Source organism: Mauremys reevesii, linkage group 1 (assembly GCF_016161935.1).
Source record: "Mauremys reevesii isolate NIE-2019 linkage group 1, ASM1616193v1, whole genome shotgun sequence".
NCBI classification, from domain to species: Eukaryota; Metazoa; Chordata; order Testudines; family Geoemydidae; genus Mauremys; species Mauremys reevesii.
Window position 1 is genome coordinate 315,034,836 of NC_052623.1, and position 16,998 is coordinate 315,051,833.

At 43.7% G+C, this 16,998-nt stretch overlaps 1 protein-coding gene across 1 annotated transcript in view; it reads right to left on the reverse strand.

Annotated features, from left to right (window-relative positions):
• Positions 1-15,661, reverse strand: part of CTTNBP2 (cortactin binding protein 2) — a 184,206-nt gene extending 168,545 nt beyond the window's left edge. Inside the window, 1 exon segment of the mRNA XM_039508739.1 lies at positions 15,371-15,661. Within this exon segment, the coding sequence (XP_039364673.1) occupies positions 15,371-15,433 (63 nt within the window). The 5' untranslated portion in view covers positions 15,434-15,661.
• Positions 15,662-16,998: the final 1,337 nt, after the last annotated feature.

The following is a 16,998-nucleotide window of genomic DNA, read 5'->3' on the forward strand; positions in this document are numbered from 1 at the left end:
CTCATCCAGTGTTTTAACTACAAGACCATCTTTCTTCTGTACACCATATTTCCTCTCCTAGCCCATTAGGGTATTTCTGATAAGCATGGCCAGAGGAGGAAGGGGATGCAGCCACTAGGGGGACAGTGCAGGCAGTGTGGTCTCCTCCAGATCAGAATTCACTATCAAGAGCATGGGTGGCCAACTTGTGGCTCCAGAGCCACATGCGGCTCTTCAGAAGTTAATATGCAGATCCTTGCATAGGTGCTGACTCCGGGGCTGGAGCTACAGGTGCCAACTTTCTACTGCTCAACCCCAGGCCCCACCTCCACTCCTTACCTCAAGGCCCCTGCCCCTTCCCCTGAGCCTGCTGCACCCTTGCTCCTCCCCGCTCCATCTCAGAGCCTCCTGGTCACTGCAAAACAGCTGATTGCTGCTGGCAGGAAGCAAGGGGAGGGAGCAGGGGTGCTAATCAGCAGGGCTGCCGGCAGGCAGGAGGTGCTGTGGGAGGGGCTAATAGGGGCTGCTGATGTATTAGTGTGGCTCTTTAGCTATGTAGATTGGTAAATTCTGGCTCCTTCTCTGGCTCAGGTTGGCCACCCCGGTCAAGAGGTAAAGTATGTGAAAGTTCCCCGTTAATATACTGGCAGCACATCATTGGTAAAGACTTTTAGTTACTATGGACCTTGACAAGGTGGATTGATTTAAATTAAAATTGGTGAATTTAAACAGCTTTAATCATGATTTAAACCAGCAAGGAGAAAACCTTGATTTAAACAAACAGTTGATTTCAACTATGTTTTTGCATTTGTACTTTTTAGCTATTTTTCTAAGGAAAGGTTTATTTGTTTGGTTGGTAACTATTAAAACATGTTGATTTGCAACTAAATACAGCCTTTACACTAAGCAAAAGGTAGCTCCAAACTATCCAAGAGGATATAATGCATCTATATAGTTTAAAAAAATTATATAGCTCAATTAAGATTCACTATCTGAATAAGTGTACACATTTGTTATTTAGAAAATGGTCAGTGTTGAATTTATTTTTACTTGTGATATGTGCCAAGTCTATTTGGATGGAAATTCAAAGTCAGTTAAAAATGTGTGTAAATTTATTAAAACAACCGGACAAGAAAATATTTGTCAAAAGGTTTAACAAAACATTTTGCATTTAAAGCAAACATACATTAAACAAAGTATCTGTAGTTAGTGAATTGTACTGATTGTTTCAGGTAGATCTCCCCTCCCCCTGTTTTTTCTTTTCCAATTTATGAATTAAAAACAAGTTTTCCCTGCTTGTTCAATTTCCAATTGGTTTCTTAACTTATAGTGACTAATTCACTGTACTGAACTAGTTGAATAAACTGAAAAGAAAATACACTCTTGCAGAAGAGGCTACTGATGTCAAAAGCCAGTTTAGCATTTCAACAAACTCTGGTTCCAGATGCTTAGCCAGTGACTTCTAACAGTTCTGTGGTTTGGGTTATTTTAAAGCTTGGCAGCAAATGTACTGCTTAATTTGTATATTTAAATTGATTAAGAAATTATAAGAGTTAGACCTTGATTTGTCAATTTGAAATTTAAAAAAAATTAAATGATTTTTTTTTTAATCCAGCCTAGTCCTTGATCAGAGTTGAGCTAGAGACATGTGAAAAGTTTCTTATCCCACCAATAATGAATAGATGTCTCAGGTTAACACCAAGGATGCAATTATGAGCATTTTAAATGGGGACCTGATCAGGTGATGTACTTTTTAAAAAGTAAATTCTTTCATGACATGAACCAGAGCATAAACATGGTAGCAGCAATGGGTGGTTAAGAGGGTCTGCTGGTCATATTAAATTAAGTTTAGCTACAATAATACACAAGCAAAAAGAGCCAGAACCTATTTCTTAAGTAATTTTCTGCAGTGTTTTATTCTGAAAGCTTTTTTATTATTAGAGGAAGGAGATGATTAAGGATTAAAATCCTTATCTTTTTAACTATATTTGACTACTGGCCAGTCAAGTTTTTCTTGATAATTGAAGTCTAAATTGCCAATAGGACAACAGATACAAGTACAGTACGTTTTATATCAGGGGTTCGGGACCCCTCAGGGGGTCGTGAGGTTATTATATGGGGGGTCCATGAGCTGTCAGCCTGCACCCAAACCTCACTTTGCATCCTATAATGGTGTTAAGTGTATTTTAAAAAAAAAGTTTAATGGGGGGAGGGGTCTCATCCAGAGGCTTGCTATGTGAAAGGGTCACCAGTACAAAAGTTTGAGAACCACTGATTTATATGGTTATATATTACATTTGAACTATTTAAAAAAATTCAGAATTGGCAAAAGCAGCTTGTACAATTTTTGGGGTTTGAAGTTTAAAAAAAATAAGATGCAAATGCTGCAAGAGAAAAAGCAGCTCAGATGATATTTGGAGGGCAGGGGGAAGTATTCCCTGGCTTTGAATTTATAAAATAAGAAAGTTGCTTGACCTAATTAATTGCATCTCTTTACAGAAAAGATGTGTAATTATACAGTATTGCACCAGATCTGTAACAGTACTCTTGACTTTGTCTTCTTTAATAATAAAGAAGTGGGCCATCCACTCAACTTATTCATGTACAATATTTTACACCCCTCAATGGCCAGCATGCAATCCAGTTGGCCATGTCAGGCTACTTGACTGGACAAATAAATCCATGAATTTCCCCGATTACCTCATGTTGGTATAATCAGATTTAAAAAAAAAAATCCTATCAACTAACTCCCACACATTTCCCTACCTGCCACTTCTTGGAAGCAGGATGTCTTCACCATAACAGACTTGCTTTGGTTCTTGTTTTGCCTCAGAGTAGCTGTTGCAGTTACCTGAGCAATTATATACCTATAAGCACCAGTACCCACAATCCTGCCTCTGTTTATAAAGATAGATAAGTGTGCAGGAGAAGGTGGAGAAATTGGAAGTATTGAGAAAATAAAAGGGAAGGAGTTGGGCAGGCAGGGAGCAAGCAGTACAGTTGCTTTTTTCTGATTTGTGAATGACTGTATTAATACAAATAAAATTGCTTAGTGAGAACTATTGCCTTTCAGGCTGAAAAAGCAACTTCCCTAATATACTGAGCATTGGGCATTATAATCAACAGGACAAGAGTTTGTTTTCATGCCAGCCAATATATTCTACATTAGTGGCTCTCCACTCGTGTCCTCTGAGACTTAGTTACAATACTTCTAGCACTGAGCCTGTAACCGCCATTCCATCATACTGGTTTTACAACAGAGATGTATGAATAGGTTGCTCCAGGGTGAAATTTAAGCATACAAGACCTAAACACATAGGAAAATTTTTATTCCCCTGCCTCAAACTAAATTTGTAAGAAGTCTGTTCAGATGGAATCTGAGTGTTCTAGGATGCCATGTCATTTTTTAAAAATCCAATTCTGCAAGAAGTTAGCGTTGCCTAGCAGCTGATAGAGTCATTAAACCACACAACTAATTAGCTCAGCCCCACCCAATTTGCTGGGTTCCCATTGCCAACATTAGTACAGCCTAATTGCTAACCTGCATCCTTATAGATCAAGGCAGAAGCACTACCAACAGTTAAACAAAATTAGAAGCTCTACTCAGAATCTTTGATCTTCCTCTTATCCACAGAGGAGTGTTTGGTTAGGAGCTACTAGCCTTATTTCCTATTGTATATCAGGCCCTATCAAATACCTGGCCATGAAAAAATGTGTCACAGACTCTGAAATCTGGTGTTTTGGGTGCTTTTACCCTGTACTATACAGATTTTACAGGGAGGCCGTGTTTCTCAAATTGGGGGTCCTGACCCAAAAGGGTATTGTGGGGGGGGGGTCACAAGGGTATTGCAGTGGGGGGGGTCATAGTATTCCACCCTTACGTCACTGCCTTCAGAGCTGGGCGGCTGGAGAGTAGCGGTTGTTGGCTGGGTGCTCAGCTCTGAAGGCAGCACCGCCGCCACCAGCAGGGCAGAAGTAAGGGTAGCGCTAACCACCCCCCCACCCCTTGTGACCCCTCCACACACACAAATCCTTTTTTGGGTCAGGAACCCTACAATTACAACAGTGAAATTTCAGATTTAAATAGCTGAAATTATGAAATTTTTAAAATCCTATGACCATGAAATTGACCAAAATGGACCATGATTTTGGTAGGGCCCTAGTTATGACATATGAAGAGGACCCTAGTGCTTCTCCCCATCACCTGAAACTGATGGATGCTGGTCAGAGAGGACATTCTGAAATCCTGAATTAATTTAGGAAGGAGGTGTTGGACAGGCACTGGTGGCACTTCACTCCAGAGATGTTTTGAGGGAGGAGCAGGTGACCCAGAAACAGAGTTCAAGTGCTCACTTCAGATCAGCTGGAAGGCTCTTGCTAACAAGCAAAATCTGAGTTCTGTGAGACTGGAGAAAACCAGGGGGAGACTAAAGCCTGGTCTACACTATGCGTTTAAACCTGTTTTAGGAGCATTAAACCGATTTAACGCCACACCTGTCCACACTAAGAGGCCCCTTATATCGATTTTAATGGCTCTTTAAATCGGTTTCTGTACTCCTCCCCGACAAGAGGAGTAGCGCTAATATCGGGATTAACATATCAGAATAGGGTTGGTTGTTGCCGCAAATCAATGGTATTGGCCTCCGGGTGGTATCCCACAGTGCACCACTGAGACTGCTCTGGACAGTATTCTGAACTCTGATGCACTGGCCAGATAAACAGGAAAAGCCCCGCGAACTTTTGAAATTCATTTCCTGCTTCCCCAGCGTGGAGAGCTCATCAGCACAGGTGACCACGCACAGCTCATCTGCACAGGTAACAATGCAGTCTCCTGAGAATCGAAAAAGAGCCCCAGCATGGACTGCACAGGAGGTACTGAATCTGATAGCTATATGGGGAGAGGATTCAGTGCTAACAGAACTGCGTTCCAAAAGACAAAATGAAAAAGTATTTGAAAGAATTTCAAGGTCTATGACGGATAAAGGCCACAGCAGGGACTCACTGCAGTGCAGAGTGAAAGATAAGGAGCTCAGACAAGCCTACCAGAAAACCAAAGAAGCAAACGGAAGGTCCGGTGCAGGGCCAAAAACATGCCGCTTCTACGCTGAGCTGCATGCAATTTTAGGGGGCTGCGCCACAAGTACCCCACCCCTGTCCGTGGATTCCGAGGTGGGGGTTGTAATCTCTGCCATGGCTGAGGATTATGCGGACAGGGAAGATGACGATGAAGAAGAGGAGGACGAGCTAGCAGAGAGCACACAGCAATCCGGGAGCCCCAACAGCCAGGAGCTTTTTCTCACCCTGATGGAATTACCCTCCCAAGCCACTACCCCAGACAATGAAGCCATGGAAGGGACCTCTGGTGAGTGTACCTTTGCAAATATCAAACATTGTTTTTTAAGCAAGCGTTTTTTAATGATCGATTTGCCCTGAGGACTTGGGATGCATTCGCAGACAGTATAGTTACTTAGAAAAGTTTGTTAACATGTCCGGGGATTGAGAGGAAATCCTCCAGGGACATCTCGATGAAGCGCTCCTGGAGGTACTCCAGAAGCCTTTGCAGAAGGTTTCTGGGCAAGGCAGCCTTGTTCCGTCCACCATGGTAGGACACTTTACCACGCCATGCATGTAGCAAGTAATCAGGTATCATTGCATGGCAAAGCATAGCTGCGTATGGTCCCGGTGATTGCTGGCATTCAAGAAGCATCCGTTCTTTATCTCGCTGTGTTATCCTCAGCAAAGTGATATAGTTCAGGGTAACCTGGTTGAAAATCAGGAATTTAAGTAAGGGGGATGGCCATTTTCCTACTGGGTTCGTGGACTGCAGCAGCTTAAAAAAAATCCTTTCCTGCACATAGCCAAGCGGGGGGAGGGGGAGGAGTGAAATGCCGATGATCTTTTTTGTGTTTGGTCAGCGGGGATCTTCCCAGCTACCAGCCACGCAGTGGGTGGTGGGGGGGGCGGGGGGGGACGGGTGGTGATTAGCAGGGAGCTAGCATGGTATTAGCCATGCGTTGGGGGAAGGAGTAAATAACTGCAGAAGCCGAAAGACAGTGGCTTACCATGGCCGCATGCAAGCTGAATTCTGATGCCCAGACCTGTGTCTGTGAGATTTGTAACCCCCAGAGCTGCAGGCACTCAGTATTAAGATGAAAAATGCGACCTTGTAGGGAAATCACATGTGCTATGTAAGGTGAATAGTGCTGTTCACTGTGAAATACTATAACCATTGTTCTGTAAAATGTATCTTTTTAAATACTTCTCTCCCTCATGCAGCTGCAATTTTTTCAAGCCTCCCTACTCCATCCCAAAGGCTAGCCCAGATAAGGCGGAGGAAAAAGAAGACGCGAGATGAAATGTTCTCGGATATTATGTAAGTTACACGCAATGAAAGAGCTCATCTGAATGAGTGGAAGGAGGTGGTATCAAATTACAGGAAAGATGCCAGTGAACGTGAGGACAGGAGGGACACCTGAGATGAGAGGTGGCGGCAGGAAGATCGGCAGGAAAGTCAGCAGTGGCGGGATGCAACTCTGGGGCTGCTGCGTGATCAAACTGACATGCTCCGGCGTCTGGTGGAGCTTCAGGAATGGCAGCAGGATCACAGAGTGCCGCTGCAGCCCCTGTATAACCACCCTCAACCCTCACCATGTTCCACATCCTCCTCACTCGGACGTGTAAGAACGCGTTGGGGGAGGCTCCGTGCACCTGCCCACTCCACCCCCGTGGACAGCCCAACCAGAAGGCTGTAATTAATGTGAAATTTTACTGCCCTTCTCATCCCTCCCATCCTCCTCCCAAACCACACCCTTACTTCTCTCCCTCTTTTTATAATGAATTAATAAAGAATTCATGATTTTTAAACTATAGTGACTTTATTTGCATAAGTAAGCTGTACTCGAAGGGGGAGGGTGAGTTGCTTACAGGGAATGAGTCAATCAAGGGGGGGTGGGTGTTCATCAACAAACACAGCAGTCACACTGTACCCTGGCCATTGATGAAGCTTGTTTTCAAAGCTTCTCTGATGCGCACCACTTCCTGGTGTGCTCTTCTAATCTCCCTGGTGTCTGGCTGCGCGTAATCAGCGGCCAGGTGATTTGCCTCAGCCTCCCACCCCGCCATAAAGGTCTCCACAATCTCTGTGAGAGTAAGGGGGAGAACACAGCAAGCAGCAATAACAATGGGGACATTGGTTTGGCTGAGGTCTGAGCGAGTCAGTAATGTGCGCCAGCGCGCCTTTAAACGGCCAAATGCACATTCCACCACCATTCTGCACTTGCTCAGCCTGTAATTGAACAGATCCTGACCACTGTCCAGGCTGCCTGTGTATGGCTTCATGAGCCATGGCATCAAGGGGTAGGCTGGGTCCCCCAGGATAACGACAGGCATTTCAACATCCCCAAATGTTATTTTCTGGTCTGGGAAGTAATTCCCTTGCTGCAGCCGTTTAAACGAAGATGCGAGCATCATGAACCCTCCCTGGCCATCCCACGTGGATGTTGGTGAAACGTCCCTTGTGATCCACCAGTGCTTGCAGCACCATTGAAAAGTACCCTTTCCGGTTTACGTACTGGGTGCCCTGGCGCTCCGGTGCCAAGATAGGGATATGGGTTCCATCTATCGCCCCGCCCCCCACAGTTAGGGAATCCCAGTGCAGCAAAGCCATCCACTATGGCCTGCACGTTTCCCAGAGTCACAACCTTTTGTAGCAGCAGCTTAGTGATTGCTTTGGCTACTTGCATCACAGTAGCCCCCACAGTAGATTTTCCAACTCCCAATTGATTCCCGACTGACCGGTAGCTGTCTGGCGTTGCAAGCTTCCACAGGGCTATCGCCAATCGCTTCTCTACTGTGAGGGCTGCTCTCATCTTGGTATTATGGCGTTTCAGGGCAGGGGCAAGCAAGCCACAAAGTTCCATGAAAGTGCCCTTATGCATGCGAAAGTTTCGCAGCCACTGGGAATCGTCCCACACCTGCAACACAATGCAGTCCCACCAGTTAGTGCTTGTTTTCCGGGCCCAAACTCGGCGTTCAATGGATAGAATCTGCCCCATTACCATCAGGATCTCCAAAGCAAAGGGGCCCACGGTTTGAGAGAATTCTGTGTCTACATCCTCATCACTGTCATCGCCGCGCTGCCATATCCGCCTCCTCCTCGCCTCGGTTTCAAGGTCCTGGTTCACCATATACTGCACGAGAGTGCGCAAGGTGTTTAAAACATCCACGATTGCTCAGCTCAATACTGCAGGGTCCATGCTTGCTGTGTTATGGCGTCTGCACAGTTCACCAAGCAAAAAAGGCACGAAACGGTTGTCTGCGGCTTTCAGGGAGGGAGGGGTGAGGCTGTACCCAGAACCACCCGCGATAATGATTTTTGCCCCATCAGGCACTGGGAACTCAACCCAGAATTCCAAGGGGCGGGGGAGACTGCGGGAACTACGGGATAGCTATGGAATAGCTACCCACAGTGCAACGCTCCAGAAATCGACGCTAGTCTCGGACCGTGGATGCACACCACCGATTTAATGTGTTTAGTGTGGCCGCGTGCACTCGATTTTATACAACCTGTTTTACTAAACCGGTTTCTGTAAATTTGGAATAATCCCATAGTGTAGACGTACCCTAACTGTGGAATTTGCTTCCTTATTCATCAGTCTGCTAAATACTGAGACACTGATCCTGCAGATACTTATATGTGTACTTAACCATATACACAGTGAGGAATCCCACTGAAGTCAATTAAAAAAATTGATTAATTACACTGTTAAATACTATAATACCATTTAAATATTTTTGGATTTTTTCTACATTTCCAAATACACTGATTTCAATTATAACACAGAATACAAAGTGTACAGTACTCACTTTGCAAATATCAAATAAAAATATACTGTAAAAAAGAAATAGTCTTTTCAGTTCACCTAATGTCAGTACTGTAGTGCAATCTATCATGAATGCGGAACTTACAAATGTCAGAATGTTTTATTTTTTGAATGGAGTTATTTTTTGTATATAATTTGACATTTGTAAGTTCAATTTTTGTGACAGAGATTGTACTACAGTACTGATATTAGGTGAATTGAAATACTGTTTGTTTTTTACAGTGCAAATATTTGAAATAAAAAATATGAAGTGAGCACTGTACACTTCGTATTCTGTGTTGTAACTGAAGTCAATGTATTTGGAAATGTAGAAAACATCCAAAAATATTTTGAGTTAATCACATGAGTTAACTGCAATTAATTGACAGCCCTACAGCCAACCACTCTAAAATTAAGCAAGTTTAAGTCTTTCAGGGACCCACGGCCTGAGTTTAATTTTCCAGGGTTTATTCGCTCATTTGTACTTTTGAATAAGTGGGTGGGGTTTTAGTCAAATACTGGGGAATTGGGTTTTGGTTTTTTTTTTTTGTTTTTTTTTTAAAAACACACTGACTACTACATTGATTAGAGGGACAAGGCGGGTAAACAAATTTGTGTTTTATAATGTGCACAGAGATTGAAGTATGTATTTTCAATAAATCAAAGCCAAAAAAATGCAAAACAGCAGAAAGATTTATCTTCAAAACCACCTATGTAGCCAAAGAGGTTCTCATAACCAAGAAACATTTTTATGAAACTATTCTTTAATGACCATGTTTACACCAATGCTAATCCAGTTTGTCACCAATGCAATGCTAATCCAGTTTGTCACCAAAAATTACATTAAAAATAAGTAATTTCTGAGGCAAACACTACATGATTAGATCTAGAACAGTTACAAGTGTTTAAAGTTACCCTGTGTTCTGTTTCTGCAGTTATTGGAGGTTTCAGTTATCTAATTTGCCTGGCAGATGGTATCATAGAATATCAGAGTTGAAATGGACCTCAGGAGGTCATCTAGTCCAACCCCCTGCTCAAAGGTAGTCTCAGCCTCACTTTTATAACTAACTGTTTTAAATCTTTCAAAATTTCCTTTTTTTTGGGGGGGGGGGGAGGGAGAAGGCAGGCCCCCCCAAAATAAAAAAAGTTTGTTTTGACAAATTTAGTGATGGAAATATCAAAAATTCTATGTTTCAGTGAAAAGTTGTAGAAAATTTCTCATTAAGAAATTCTATATTTTTCCAATCAGCTCTAAATTTAATTCATACTACCAACATGATATAAAACAAAGTTCATGTAAGGCTCAATTCTGAAAACACCTACACATATGCTTAATTTTAATTCACAGATTTTAAGGACAAGAGGGACCATTATGTCTGATCTCCTGACTAAAAACAGACCAAAGATTCTTTCTCCAATTTTTGGATCAAGCTCATAACTTCTGTTTGAGCTATAGCTTTCATTTAAAGAAAGATATCCAGTCTTTATTTAAAGACTTCAAGTGATTGAGACTTCAACACATTCCTAAATTTTTCCATTAGTCAATTACCCTCATTGTTAAGAATGAGGCTTATTTCTTGTACAGACACCCCCCAGGTTATGCAAACGCAACTTACGCAAATCTGCACTTATGGAAAAATTCCGTAAACCAGAAATAGTTTGTTTTTCTGGCGCAAGGGTCGGGTATACATTTCCAATTAGGGTGATTAGATGTCCCGCTTTTATAGAGAATCTTGATTTTTGAGTCTCTCTTATATAGGCTCCTATTACCCACCCACCCCCCGTCCCGATTTTTCACACTTGCTATCTGGTCACCCTATTTCCGACTTACGCAAGGGTTCCGTTCTGGAACACCTTGCATAAATTGGGGAGCATCTGTATGAATTTTTTCTAGCTTCAGCCTTCAACCACTGGATCTCATTATGCCTTCTAATGCTAGATTAAAAGATCCATCTACCATCAGAAATTTCTTCCTCATGTAGATACTTGTAAACTGATCAAATCGTCACATTACCTTCTCTTGGATAAGGTAAGTAGATTGAGCTTCTTTAGTCTCTCTCTACAAGGCATGTTTGTAGCTCTTTTCCAATTGCTTTCCAATTTGTCAACATCTTCTTTGAAGTGTTATCACCACAACTGGACACATTATGCCAGTAATGGTCTCACTAATGTGGTGTACAAAGGTATTACCACTCCCTACTCCTACTTGTGATTCGTGGATACATAAGCAAGCGAATGTCATCTTCCCCCTAAGCAACAGCATTGTACTGGGAGCTCATGTTCAGTTGGTTATCTACCAAGACCCATAGGTCATTTTCAGAGTCACTATTTTGCAGGATACAATTTCTCATCTCAGAAGTATGATCTGCATTCTTTGTTCCTATATTATACTGTTGCATTTAGTGGTGTTAAAACATGCTTCAAATGAGGTAAGCTTTTAAAGTGAGCCAGGTCAGTCTGGATAACTAATCTATCCTGGTCATTATTTAGTACTAAGCCTTCCAGAAATTTTCCCATCAATACTGCATATTTTCTTCCAAATTATGAATAAAGATATTAGATAGCATGGAGCCAAGAACAGATCCCTGTCAGACCCCACCAGAAATACCCCAATAACATGATGTTTCCCCATTTACAATTACTTTGTGATCTATCCATTTTTGATCCATTTAACTGAGGCTGTATTTTATATAGTGCTTTTTTAAATATCTAAGAATATCATGTGAGACTGAGACAAATGCCTTTCAGAAGGCTAAGTATATTATGTCACGGTTACCTACAGCAACCATTCTTGTGATCCGATTAAAGTTTAACAAGACCTATTTTCCATAAAAAACATGTAGATTAGCATAAATTATGCTATTGTCTTAATTCTTTATCAATAGCATCCCATATCAGTCTTCCCTTGATTTTGCTGGGGATCAATGTCAGGTTAATCGATCTATAGTTTCCTGGATCATCTCATTTACCTTTTAAAATTATTGCTGCAACATTTTCCTAGTCCTCTTGGAACTTCCACTGTGTTACAAGTTGTGGTTTTCTTAAACCACCCACACACAATACTAATGGCTGAGAGAGCTCCTCAGCCAATTTTTACCACTCTTAGTTAAGAGATATGCAGTCCTGCAGATTCAAAAATGTTAAATATTAAAGTGACTATTAAAGTTTAACATCCTCACTCGTTACTGATGTAATAGGAAGAATTTCATTACGCTGTAAGATATGAATACATCATTCTGCTTCTTTACAAAGACATAATATTTAGCTTTTTATGCATCATGACTGATACTTTACCACGTTTGTCCAGTATCAGACCTAGACCACTGCTAAGATTTAGTTTGTTCCCAATATATTTAAAAAAGAGTCCTTCTTATTGTCCTTAACCTTTCTGACCATAAGGGGTTTTTTTAGTTGGTGGTGGTGGTGGTGGTAGTACTTTGAGCTTTCCTTATCAGTTGTGGGTCTAATATATCATACAACCATCTAAGACTCTTTCCTGTGATTCTAGGGAGTTCCTGTTATTAAATCAGTAACAATACAGAGTTACTGAAAGAAAACAAATATTAAGGAGCCATAATGAAGACTGATCTTTGTAGAACTGCACTTAACACTATTGGTGAAATTGTGGATCTGTTGACATGAGCAGCAAAACTCCCACAGACTTCAATCATGTCAATATTCCATTCTACATGTACTTTATGCAGAGCTTTACAAAGAGTTCCCACATTTAGCCAAATTGTGGATTACCATTTCCACAGTTGCTAGTCCACCACAGCTGAAAAAGCAATATTTTACTGGTAATGTTAACAGAGTAATTAGAAAGATACAGGCTTTGCACGGTGTCCTCTTTAAACATACTGTTAGACCACCACATCTGTCAAGCCAGCTTTCATGGCACTGCAGGTTGCTGCCCCCAAAATATCAGCAAAAAGGCATGATACATTTGATAATACAATCATTACCAGTCGGTATCATGAAGATGCAAGTCATCCCAGGGTATTTTAATCTTTTTTAAACCATTGCCACATTCTATTCTAAATGGCAATGGCTTTATGCTCATGCAACTCCACTGACTTTACCACAGTCATTCCTGATACACAGGTATGAGAACAGACTCACACTCTTCCCCCAGTTTTCCACTGTCATTATTACCATGACAACAACGTGTAGACCCAGGTTTGGGTTTTTTTTTGGCATACCAGCTGCAGCACTTAGATCAGGGGAAAAGGAAAAAAAAACACCTCAGAATGACAAGAATGTTGGCTTCATTCCCAACTACAGCACATTAAAAAATACTCCACTCTTTTTCAGTCAAATTCTTTGGACAATAAAAATGTAGGACCATCTTTTCCATACTATTCTGTAACTTCTCCCAAGAACAGCAGCCAGCAGATGAAAATTATTTTTTCAGTGTTGTACCGAGACATCAGGATAACTATTTAGCATCAAATGCCTACAAAAGCGAAGAGTAGTCTAGCAGAACTGTTGACAGTATTAGATGCTATTTAAGTATAGTAAAACACTACTGTATAACTACTATCACTCGCTCTAAATCATTCATTGCATTGTCAGTGCTTTCAAGAGTCCAACCACCAAACAAAACATTAAACCAAATTTAAAAAACTCCACTGGAAGTCTTGCTGAACTTCAAGCTATTAATTAATCCTGTTTCCTGGCAATAACCCAGAAACACTGATCTCTCTTTTTTTATTTAGAAGAGAACTAATAATTTTACTTACAGTGGCCCTTTTAAAAAACTACTCACTCCAATATATTTCCACACACACAGCAGTTTTATTCTATTGGAGAATTATTTTGGATTGAGCTACAAGAAAGTGAAGCGTAATCAAATACAAAGTTTATAATATGTTTGAGGAAAAACAGAGGACAAAATTCAAACATTTGAAGGATAATTGGCAAATTAAAAATAAGAGTTTTCACTAAATGGATGCCCAAGGTTAGGCTACTAAAACAGTATTTAGGAATCAAAGTATCTGGCCTGAGTTTTGCTCAGTATTTATTTAGATGGCTAAATATACCAATGCTTGAACAAGTGTTTGCCTATGTTATTTAAATTACTTGACATTTCTAAAACCAACAATATTTAAAAATGTTTACTTATCACTATAGTGTTTACTTTTTTGCATTTGGCAGCTTAATCGATTAAAATTAATGAAGCCAGTTACATGCTTCTTTATTATCATTTAGAGCCTCTTAATGTTGCAGTATTTAAACAAAGTTTAATTGTTTAAAAACAATTTTCACTGGAATATTTAAATGCTATTGTAGAAATTTTTGTAGTGTCGTACTGGTCTTAGGTTTTACATTTAAACTAAGAGCTATAAACTTGAGTTACGTTTAAGTTCCCTTTAAAGGACTCAGTATTATGCCAATATCAATTCAGAACAGTTTTATGGATATTAATTTGAAACTACTTAGACTGGTTTGACATGCTACTTAATTATGGACTTTCATCTTGCAAATTATTTTCAAAAAGCACCATTCAAATCCTAGGACAGAGTCCATAAAGTTTTTTCATTTGAAAAACAAATACAGCAAGATATCAAAACCATGTAGGGAATATTTAATAGACAATGTTGTGAGCAGTTTCACAGAAAAACGTGCTCTTTTCTAGTGTTGGGTCAATGACCTCACAAGGGATCCAATTAAAAAAAGAAAGTGAAAATGTAAAGGCTTTGATATGCTAAGCAATGCATTTTTTCATAGTGAAAATTTAATGTTGTTTACAACTTTTAGGGGTACAAATTAATTGTAAATGTTGCCATGCAATTCTTATTTGTACTAATGGGAGTTACAGGTTTAAAATCCCCAGGCATATGCCCTAGAAATTGACTCCATAGATTTCAGTTTATTAGAAAACCAAGAGAAAAAGCCACAGCAGCAAAAATCAGTCTAGCCGTGTTAGACTGATCAGCATAACTGGAGAGAGAAGACGCCAAAGCCGCCTGTCATTTGGGGATTTTTAACCCCGATATAGCGGGTGTCAGCATGAAAGGAAAGCTCCGGCTTGGCTCTTTCAGCAGGAACAAGTCTTTCCTATTGAAAGCGTCTGCAGCAAGGCAAATGACTCTGCCTCGGCATCAAGCGCTGCGTCCCGCTCTCCCACACCCACCCCGCTGGTTTTGCCTCACGCAGGCTCTGGGTCCAGCCACAAAGCGCACAACCCGCAGCCCTCCGAGAAACCCCCAAGAGGCGAATCCGCCTGGTCCGAAAACCGCGACCCTGGGACCTGGCCGTGGGGAGCAGCAGCCGGCACCGGGTCAGAGCGGCTCCCCAGCCCCGCGCCGCCGGCTCCCTCCCACACGGGCGCTGCCACAACAGGAGCCCGCAACCCCCGCCCGGCGCCCCCGAGCAGAGCGCGGACCGCTACCGCCCGGGCGCCCCGCTGGAGGGCGGGTAACCGCCTCGGGGGCTGCGGCGGCTCCACGCCCCCGCGGGGCGCCCCGCAGCCGAGCCGCCCCGGCCGGGTCTGAGCCCCCACTGCCGCCCTGTCCCCGCAGCCTGGTTACCGTTCCCGCCGGTTCCTCCTGGCCGCCGGAGCCGGGCTGCCCGCTCGCTCCCTCCGTCGCCATCTTCCCGCTGGAGCGGCTGCGGCTCCGACTCCAAGCGAGCCGCGGAGCCGAGTGGCAGCCTCCGCAGCAGCCAGGCACTTAACCCCCTCCCTGCCGGGCCGCGCCCGCCAGCCCGCCCGCCCGCGGCAGCCCTTAACCCCCTGCGCGCCAGGGCCGAGCGAGGGCAGCCAGCAGGGCCGGGGCTCGTCCAGCCGCTGGCGGCGACGAAAAGCTGGGACAGGGGACCCCGAGTGGACCCACAGCTCTGCCTCGCCCACCCCCCCGAAGAGCGTCCCTGCGTGGTGCCCCGGAAGGCGTGGGGGGCCCGGCCCACCTGCCCAAGCTGCTTAGGGCCCCTCAGCTGCTACTCTGCCTCTTTGGGGAGGGGAGACTGGAAGGGAGATGAGGGCCCGGCTTCTAGGCAAGGGGGGGACAAACAGGGCAGCAGTGTGCCTTAGGCCAGTCCTCTCGCCTCCCCCCGGAGCGGCACTTAATCCCCTCCATGCTGGGACTAAAGCTGTATGTACCTTCCCCCTCCAATTGTCAAAACGGAGCGCCCCCCCCCGACCCACCTTTAACTCCTCCATGCCAGATCTGATGCAGCTGTGCTTCAATTACAACACCCACGCGCCCTCCTAGGCTGAGCGGCGTGTGTTCTCCTCGCCCAGGCCGTTCCTCGCATGGCACTAGCTGCACCAGAGGGGAGCTCACTCAAGATTCTACTTATTGCTTTTCTGCTGCAAAGGGCTTCACTTAGTCAGCTCCGCACTGGAGCTAGAGCTGCATTTAACCCACTCCAGAACCACAGCCTCACTTAACTTTCTCCAGGGTGGGACCACCTTTAACCCCACCATTGCTGGGGCTGCTCTTGTTCCAGGGCCACACTTAACTAGGGAGAGGGAAACTGGGACCCATGTGGGGCTAGCCCAAGCCACTCACCTAAGCCCCACTCCCCACTTAAGGCTGACCTGAGTTCTGCCCCTGACTTCAGTCATCACTTATTCTAGCACCTACTGGACGGTTATATGCTTAACCCTTTCCTTGTCATGACAGCATCAGTGCTTAATTCCTTTATTGGGGACACCACAGCACTTAATTACAGTCTAACCACTACAGAGACCACACTGCCATGCCGGGCATTGCTCACTGCATCATTGTCATTGGTACCTACTGTGCTCAGGATTGTTTGAGCTTTTGCTGGACAGAGAACTCGCTCACTTTTGTGACTGTCTCCACACTAGGAATTATGCATTCCTTGCTTACAAAGACTGTGCCACTGCACTAAGTGATGGTCATTCTCTGGCAGCTCTGACTGTGCCAGACACATCCCCAGGGGCGGCTCCAGGCCCCAGCATGCCAAGCGCGTGCTTAGGGCGGCAAGCCGCGGGGGGCGCTCTGCCAGTGCTGCAAGGGTGGCAGGCAGGCTGCCCTCAGCGGCGTGCCTGCGGAGGGTCCGCTGGTCCCACGGCTTCGGAGGACCTCTCGCAGGCATGCCACGGAAGGCAGCCTGCCTGCCGTGCCTGGGGCAGCAAAATTCCTAGAGCCGCCTTTGCACATCCCTTCACCTAAGAATGGCTTTGGGGACT